The 9,824-nt window shown below is 40.2% G+C and overlaps 1 protein-coding gene across 2 annotated transcripts; it reads right to left on the minus strand.

Moving 5' to 3' along the window:
- Positions 1–4,799: 4,799 nt before the first annotated feature.
- On the minus strand, positions 4,800–9,815 carry LOC109899881 (membrane-spanning 4-domains subfamily A member 4A-like). Of its 2 annotated transcripts, none has more exons than XM_020495499.2 (7): positions 9,605–9,815; positions 7,954–8,079; positions 7,593–7,703; positions 7,339–7,395; positions 5,810–5,986; positions 5,467–5,580; positions 4,800–5,046 (listed from the first exon to the last, which is right to left on the minus strand). In XM_020495499.2, exons 2-7 carry the CDS (start codon positions 8,077–8,079, stop codon positions 5,008–5,010), a joined length of 624 nt encoding a protein of 207 aa, XP_020351088.1. In that variant the 5' UTR covers positions 9,605–9,815; the 3' UTR covers positions 4,800–5,007. The 2 variants fall into 2 exon arrangements, with proteins under 2 accessions (XP_020351088.1, XP_020351087.2); XM_020495498.2 differs by lacking the exon at positions 9,605–9,815 and adding an exon at positions 8,930–9,211.
- Positions 9,816–9,824: the final 9 nt, after the last annotated feature.

Genomic DNA, 9,824 nt, shown 5'->3' on the forward strand with positions numbered 1-9,824 from the left:
GTAGACCAGACCAAACTCCAATTGCTTTGGTGTCGATGGGAGACCCACCCAGTTAAGTAGACAGGAACTGGAAAAAAAAAGAAGTTCAACGGCCTGAGTGATTTATTGCTTCTATTTAAATGTAACTTTTGCAAGGATTCTATGCACTTATTTAAGAAGAGTGCCTTCACGATGAATGTAACACAATAAGTTTGCCTTATTTTATTGATTTTCGATTATCTTATATGCTATTAACCAGTATATAAAACTATAGGCCTACATAATGAAAATGTGAAATGTAATTATTTCCGAATTTAATCCAGTGTTTCACACTTATTGCAGCAAATGCCAACTTTATCACAGTAGACCTGTACATACTGAATATACCTTCGATGTTTTAATAGTCAGTTTATTGAGTGAATCAGTGGCGACCCGTCATTAAGGGCAGATGGGGTAGAGCCTTTACATGTTATTTTGGCATTAAAATATGAGTCACATATCAGTTTGCAAACAATGTAAAAACATATCATTGAGTTAATAAAGACGCATACAAACATGGTTTATTTTTTGTTTTCATGAGTAAGGCAGCTCCAAAATGCAGGTGTTTAAGCCTAGCTCATGCTTTCTGTGGTGATGGGGCAAGACAGCAGAAAATATAAGCATTGCACTGTGATTGGCTCAGTGTTCTGTCACTCATGGGGCCACTGTCACCCACCTTTAGTAAGGGTAGATATCAAGAATGTGAGCCGTTTGGGTGCTGCCATAGAGTTACATCAGAAGTGCCCTTCCAAGAAGGCTAAAGGTAATTGGCCACAGATAAAATGTTGTCAAATCACGTTATATCTACAGTCGCTTTGATTGGACTGATCATGTCAACATCATCCTTTCAAAATCTTAGTTAGCAGTCATCATGAATCAAGTCGACATTCTACTGACAAATCCTTTTTAATCCTTGTCATATGAAGAGAAATTATAGATAAAACGTATCGGTGCTCATCGGCCATTGGATATAAACATTACATAACAAGTTGGAAATCGCAAATTCAACAATGAGTGGTTTGGAAGGAATCGGTGTGTCTAACTGCAAGCATTGCAAAACAATCATTAGCCTGGTTTTCAGTGGAGTGGCTGTGTGGTCCCAAGTCTAAGATTAATGGTCTCTTTTCCTAGATTAAAATGATAAACATTGGACATGCTGTCAATGAAGCATGATTTGTGCCGCGCTCAAAACAACTGTTAACTCGGAACTGCAAAATCTGAGTTTAGTGAGTTCAAGACAACTGGGAACTTGGGAAAAACGAGCTACGACTGGGAAAATACTTTTTGAATTTTCATCCAACTCGAAATTGTACATTTGGAACTTGGGCCTCTTTCTAGAGCTACGACCTGAAGATCACTGACGTCATCATGATTCAACTTTTTTTTTCTTGAGTTCCCAGTTGTCTTGAAAGAACCATAAATCCAGAGAATGCCAGACATGGATGACAAAACCTTTCTGTTCAAGTGAGCACAGCACAAGTTGAGTCCAAAAATGTATTGTATGGTGCTGCATAAATGATGTAATATGCGAGGGAGATATGTATTATGTAGCTAAGAAATATGTTGTGTAGCAAGCTGTTCGTGGACCATGTGCCTCACCCTAATACTGTTTATTTTCTCTTCTTAATTTCGACTACTGTTCTGAGTTGGTGGTGCACATGTAGCCTATAACCTGTTTTTGAGAAATCTAATCATCTAATATTGTAAGAGCTTTCATTGTCTGCTTATATGCCCCCTTTATTTATCATATGGCTATGACTTGGTGTACAGGGAGAACACTAAGAACGGCCCATGTTCTGAATTCTGTTGCTGTACATTTCAAAGTGCTGAACAAATAATTATATTGACTATGTCTGTCCTAGCTCGCCTATTTAATGTCTTAATTGAAATTACGGATGGCCTCTTATCTGCTTGTCGTCCCCTTATGCCATAGTTTGTACATATCAATTGTCATTAGAAACCACATTTGTTTAAGCAAGTCAGCCATATCAGCTATATTTTTGTAAAAAGCAGTAAATGAGGCAGATTAAACTGTTTCGGCTGCCAGACAAGGCTCCGCTGATAGCCAGGTGTAGCTGTGGTAAGGTGTTGTGACTCTGCTGTTGGGATAGCTTTATGTAGGCCCTAACAGTTTGTGGCCACCCTTTGTCACCTTTATAGTGCAATTAATGTATTGTTTAGTGTTGTGTTGTGGCTTTGCTGGCATTCATCCCAAATTATAACTTTTTTGCCCCACCAATATCTAAATGCTAAAATTGCCACTGGAGTGAATTAATGCAAATGCTGGTCATGTAGGCTATAATAATAGGTCTACAATCTAGGTATTGACAGGCCTATAAAATGTCGCTATTCTGTCTTGTTTCGTGTTGGGATGTTAATTGTATTTTATAAATGCAAAACCAAATCGACCTGTTGTGTGCATGAAACTCAAAATCAGTTCTACAGGTTTGAAAATGTGTTTATTGTTGCACAGAAGCCCTCTAGAATCATTGAAAAATGTTTTATATTGTCATATTTGCAATTGTCTAGCTAGCCTACAGATCTCTTCACATATATATATGAGTCACCTGAGTGGGTTGAGTCACTGATGTGGTCATCCTGTCTGGGTTGTGCCGTGGCGGAGATCTTTTGTGGGCTATACTCAGCCTTGTCTCAGGATGGTAAGTTGGTGGTTGAAGATATCCCTCTAGTGGTGTGGGGGCTGTGCTTTGGCAAAGTGGGTGGGGTTATATCCTTCCTGTTTGGCCCTGTCCGGGGGTGTCATCGGATGGGGCCACAGTGTCTCCTGACCCCTCCTGTCTCAGCCTCCAGTATTTATGCTGCAGTAGTTTGTCAGGGGGCTAGGGTCAGTTTGTTATATCTGGAGTACTTCTCCTGTCCTATTCGGTGTACTGTGTGAATTTAAGTGTGCTCTCTCTAATTCTCTCTTTCTCTCTCTCGGAAGACCTGAGCCCTAGGACCATGCCTCAGGACTACCTGACATGATGACTCCTTGCTGTCCCGAGTCCACCTGGCCGTGCTGCTGCTCCAGTTTCAACTGTTCTGCCTTATTATTATTATTATTATTATTATTATTATTGGACCATGCTGGTCATTTATGAACATTTTAACATCTTGGCCATGTTCTGTTATAATCTCCACCCGGCACAGCCAGAAGAGAACTGGCCACCCCACATAGCCTGGTTCCTCTCTAGGTTTCTTCCTAGGTTTTGGCCTTTCTAGGGAGTTTTTCCTAGCCACCGTGCTTCTACACCTGCATTGCTTGCTGTTTGGGGTTTTAGGCTGGGTTTCTGTACAGCACTTTGAGATATCAGCTGATGTACGAAGGGCTATATAAATAAATTTGATTTGATTTTGATTGGATTTGCATATATTGAACAAAAATACTCCACACTCTAAAGAGTTAGATTAAAACAAGTAATTAAAACACCCTGTAAACTAGATGAAAGCTGTGGGGCGCATACTGTGGCCCTGCTGAGGAAACCATTTTTTTCAGAGAATAGAGCAAATATTTTGTGACTGTTTCCACAAAATCGGAACCCAGGGAAACTCTATCTGGCCCACAAAATGTCCTGGCAGTTTATAGTCCCGTCCTGGTTTCTCTTTTCCCACTGTTGGACTGCTGTTTCCATTCCCTTCCACTGAAATTATGGGGTCTCTGTTGGTATTGATCTACATTGGGGCACTACCCCCACCAGTTCAGGATGGATCTCTTCTCTCTGCTGCAGCTACTACTTATTTGCAAATGGAGGAACGACAGCAGACTTTATTAAGGAGCCAACTGGACACATCATCTAAGTCAGACTGCTCTGTTGCAGGTAAATAATCCATATGTTAATTATTTCAATCGTGGCCACGATTATTTGATAAGAATAAAACACTTTTGGTAATATAGTCTGTGCTACCAGCCATTTGATGAAAAGGAAATGCTTTCAATGTTCTCTCTCACTAAAACAATTTGGGAAAGCACTTTTTGGCATTAGTCTATTGTGCCATGTCGTTTGATGAAGTGAAGACGACTCAGATTTGTATGATATATTAATAGATAAATGAACCATGAATCATTAAGATGGATTTCTCTTAAACTCTAATTCAAGTGGTCTTATACTGTACAAGTGAACGTCTTTGTAAATCGCATATCTAAAGTAGGCAATGTGGCATTATACATTGTTTCTAGAGTGACGTGACCTCCTTTTGTAGAAACCTAAAAGTAGTGATAGAGAGTTCTCTGGCTCTTGTTTCTGGCATAAGAGAAAGACAATGTGTAACGGCATTCAGAGGTGGAAGAAGGATCAGACCGAAGCGCAGCGTGGTAAGTATTCATGATGATTTATTCAAAACGAACTGAACACTGAAATACAAAACAATAAACGATGTGAACAAAACGAAAACCGAAACAACAGTACCTTGTGGCCCAAACACTCACAAACCAAAAGTGAAACCCAGGCTACCTAAGTATGATTCTCAATCAGGGACAACGATTGACAGCTACCTCTGATTGAGAACCATACTAGGCCGAACTCAAAACCCCAACATAGAAAAACACACAGACTGCCCACCCAACTCATGCCCTGACCAACTAAAACAAAGACAAAACAAAGGAACTAAGGTCAGAACGTGACACAATGATATTATATCAAGATGATCAAAACAAATGTCTAGTGGACATTTGTATGCACTTAACTGAGTGCTTTACTCATACATGAGCAAAAAGTGATTTTTCAATAATGAGTAAACAAGCTGACAGTGTTCTATGAAATGACAATGCTGTGAGTGGCATATAATGATCATGTTAATTGTTTATTGTATTACATGGATGTTATTTTATTACATTTATTTCAAAGTAAAGTGTATACAAAGACAATTTCTATATGCGGATTTAATAAAATGTTCTACACATTGAATACATTTATTTTATATCAATAAATGCAAGTTTTCTATCCATCCATCATGGCAGAGACAGTCATAAAAGGCTTGCTTTTTCTTCATTCAGTCTGCTGATGGTAGATTGTTCATTACCACAATTGCCTGTAAAGAAGAAAGGACAGAGTTTATCTTAGGCATTCACCTTGCAAGAGAAAGACAAAAAATGATTATGTACACTATACAGTACAAACATATCACAGGATGTTGGTGGCACCTTAATTGGGGAGGACAGGCTTGGGATAATGGCTGGAGCGGTTGAGTGCAATAGTATCAAACACATGGTTTCTGTGTTTGATGCCATTCCAATTGCTCTGTTCCAGCCATTATTATGAGTCGTCCTCCCCTCACCAGCCTCCACTGAAACATACACTGTAATAACATCATTTACAGATAAGATTGTCAGATTCTTTAGGGCACTTAAAAATCTAAATGCATTTGATTAATTGCACTGGCATACTTACCACAGTCTACAAGCCCCAGGCTAGGATAAATATAAGGTTTGTCACTGCCACAGTACTTTACCTGTGTCTTACTGGACTGCAAGGCAGCCCTGGCAAATGCTGTCATCATTATTAGGAACACCATTCCCACTAAGCTCTGATACATGAATACAGCCTCAAGGCTGAGCAACTGGCCCTGTCAAGAGAGAGAGCAAGATTAAGGGTCTCTTTATTTAGAAAAAATGAGGAAGTTTACAGTTTAAAGCTGTGTTATACGATGTTTATCCTTTCTTTATTCCATTTACTGGATGCGATTTTAAAGAGATTGTCACAAACTAAATACCCAAGAGAAGTGTCAATAATAATTTTTCCAGATAGCACTGATCCAGTTTCACAACAACAACAGCAACAAAAACAACATTTACCGTATGATGTTTACGCCAGGGGACATCAACTCCGGTAGAGTTTGTGATGTCATCATCGTAGGAATAATAATAGCGGTAATGGTAATACTGCATGTTCAGGATGCCTTTAAGGAATTCAAAGAAAGCCACTGTGACCCCCAATATAGAGATGATACTAAGGGCCAGGCTTGCTGTCACCTGGAGGGTGAGAACAAAGAAAATTGTGAAAAAACAGCAAGCACTTTGTGACAAAGCCTCTTTCAAGGCACTCATCGGAGTAGGATTCTATTGCATTGACAAGCCATACTCTACACAGACCTGCGTGGCATAATCGATCAGAGCTGCAGTAGGCCTATATGCAAATAGACCATTGCATGGAGCATGGAGGAGGAGGTGTGATAGTGTGGGGGTGCTTTGCTGGTGACACTGTCAGTGATTTATTTAGAAATCAAGGCTCACTTAACCAGCATGGCTACCACAGCATTCTGCAACGATACGATATCCTATCTGGGACTATCATTTGTTTTTGACCCAACACACCTCCCCAACACACCTCCAGGCTGTGTAAGGGCTATTTGACCAAGAAGGAGAGTGATGGAGTGCTGCATCATATGACCGGGCCTCCACAATCAACAGATGGTTTGGGATTATTTGGACCGCAAACACCATAAGAAAGATGCCCAGGGTCCCTGCTCACCTGCGTGAATGTGCCTTAGGCATGCTGCAAGGAGGCATGAGGACTGCAGATGTGGCCAGGGCAATAAATTGCAATGTCCTCGCAGTGGCAGACCACGTGTAACAACACCTGTACAGGATCGGTACATCCGAACATCACACCTGCGGGCCAGGTACAGGATGGCAACAACAACTGCTCGAGTTACACCAGGAATGCACAATCCCTCCATCAGTGCTCAGACTGTCCGCAATAGGCTGAGAGAGGCTGGACTGAGGGCTTGTAGGCCTGTTGTAAGGCAGGTCCTCACCAGACATCACCGGCAACAACGTTGCCTATGGGCACAAACCCACTGTCGCTGGACCAGACAGGACTGGCAAAAAGTGCTCTTCACTGACGAGTCGCGGTTTTGTCTCACCAGGTATGATGGTCGGATTCGCATTTATCATCGAAGGAATGAGCGTTACACCGAGGCCTGTGCTCTGGAGCGGGATTGATTTGGAAGTGGAGGGTCCGTCATGGTCTGGGGCGGTGTGTCACAGCATCATCTGACTTTCTTATATCGCCTAGATATAGGACAGATACTTCAAAGCCTTATTCCTTATGATTAATTTTTTTACTATCTTTTTTGCCATTTGTGAATGTGTTATTCAATATGTTTCTCTGGGATTTGGTACTAAAGTACAAATTCAATATTTTATAAAATCATTATTTTATTTTTATATATATACCTAAAGGGGTCATAAAATTCGAACCAAACGTCTTATACTCAAGAGAATTACATTTCCTGGAGGAAAGTTATCCTTGAACAGGGTGATCAAATTTAGATCTTACATCTGTAATGCCTTTACACTGAATTCCAATTCATGTTACTCACCAATTGTTTTGAAGTATTCTTCTCTGTGAACACGTATAACAGCCCACAGATGATGAACTGCAAAACAGCGGAGGGAGCGGATTTATAGATTCAAAAACACAAACTGTCATGGGAAAAAGATATCATTGATTGGAAGATTTGAAAATGCGGGCTTAAGACTCCTTGTTATGTGTTACTGTAAGTTAGATATTATGGTATGCCATTTGGATTGTCAATATGATAGATTTATATAGACACACGCAAGAAATGCATACAAGGATTCCTAGCCAAAAAGAGGTGAAATTCTCCGCAGAGGACTCCAGTGGATCCATTCTCATGGGAATCGCCAAGAGGAAGAGTGATGAGCCCATGAACAGCATTACAATCTAACCAAACAGATAGAGAAGTTATATATTTACACATAAATGATGGGGTATCTGGGCATATAATGTTTTCATTATGAGGAACTGTAGTCTGTTACCGTGCTATTACCACTTTATTTTGTACTGTAATGTAAAGTGCTACCACTAAGTTAACGGTAAATCCTCAAATTCAAAGTTTACATTTTTGTCTGCAATGATATCTTGGAGTATTTGTTAACAATGAATACATCAGTTCTCTGTTTTCCAGTCTCACCCCAATAATCTTCGGCTCCCCTCTTATGAAGCGGTGCAGGGGTTTACTCCCTCCCACTGTGGCAGAATGTGTCTCTCTTACTCCCCCTACTGGACTGATGTTAGACACCATGTTCACCGACATCATCTGTTGAAGGATACAGACCTGTTAAGATCTGTAGTCTTAACAACACAACACTAATAACACAGTAACACAACAACACCACGACAACACTGATAACACCATGACAGAAAAACAGAAGAGTGCCATAAACAGCAAGATCAGCTTTGATTAAAATAATTGAACCCGTGTGGTTTTATTTACACTTTAAACTATGTGGGAACAGTATAAGAACAGTGGCAAAGCAAACCTCAGAGCAGCCCACATTGAAAATACTTTTGTAAAGGGCCAGACCCGATCACAGGGGTCTAGAACTTGAAAAGTTCATGAAAGTTCATAAATATGCTATGGCATGCACCACACAAAAACAATCTAGCAACAAATGAACCATTTGGAAAAAAAACACTGAGCTCATATTTTCTACATGTGACAATCATCATAGGCCATAAACTGATAAGCCGATTATAATGTATTTTGCCTCATTAAACCAGGATAGCCTAACTTTTTGTTTTGAAAACACAATAAGGCTGAGATTAAGTACTAGGTCTGAATCTATAACTCAAAACTAACAAATGTCATAAATAATGTATTATACTGTATTTGTTTGAAGAGAACTGTATTATTCACCAAATAGTTCACCACCAACAAAAACAACACTAGAATTGCACAGAGCACCACAGAACCTATGACATAATATGGTTGTCATGTTCAAATGGACTTTGACTACTTTTGGTGACATATGTAAAGATAAGGATGTCCGTTGTGTTGATAATAGAACCTAACCTGTTACAAATGAACAAATAATTTAATTGTAGAATATTTAACAGATAGATACTGTACACGTATAGCATAGAAAAGTGGTAAAATAGTTACAGACCTGGCTTGAAACAGAACAGAACCTTGTCGATGAACAAATATTACACAATGGAGGGAGATATTGACACGAGGGAGACGGCTGGGTGTGGGGGTGGTTGGGCGGGCAGGCGGATGATAGTGCCACAGAAATGTTTTTACAATGAATATGTCCTGAATCTTTTAAAGGAACTGAACACTTTTGAGAGAGGTAGAAAAAAGACAGAGCAGAGTAGAATGTTGCCAACATGCACTACAGGTTTATTTTGTTTTTTCATGTTGAATGTCCGGCAGTTGAAATTACATAGCTGGTTTTGTTCTGCAACCCCAGCTGTTATCCAACATGAGAGATGAAGAGAGAGAGACCATAGAGAGGAGCAGTGGGGGAGGGGAGAGGCGGTAGGGGGTTAACAGAAAGCAAAGGGGAGTGGGAGAGCGAGAAAGAAAAAGTTTTACACAGTGTCTACTTCTATTTGGGGGTGGTTGAGATTGTTACAGTATTTCAGAAGAATGAGGAGAGGGAGGAGAGGGGAGAAGGAGATGGCTCATAAAGGGTGTAAACGAATGGCTTGAAGCAATGTCTGTGTAACATTCTATACATTCAGAATTCAGAAAATGTTCCATGCAGAGATGCTTTCTGAGCTACTGAACAATGGGAGAGATCAAGACATATAAGGATCAAGATAAAATTATAGCTTACCAAACTTTAGAGACTTGATCAGTTGACTAAATCAAGAGGTCATCGATCTGAACTTTTCAACAAACTTAAACTTTGGGCATTTCCTCATCACTGAAGCCCTCTTATCTGACGGCTCGTAAATACGCTTTTCTAGCAATGTACAACTAACCCCCCCCCCCCCACTTCCAGACCCAGCTTCAACCCCTAACCCCCTCTTCCCCAAAACAGCTGTGGAGTAAAT

Source organism: Oncorhynchus kisutch, linkage group LG11 (assembly GCF_002021735.2).
Source record: "Oncorhynchus kisutch isolate 150728-3 linkage group LG11, Okis_V2, whole genome shotgun sequence".
Lineage (NCBI taxonomy): Eukaryota > Metazoa > Chordata > Actinopteri > Salmoniformes > Salmonidae > Oncorhynchus > Oncorhynchus kisutch.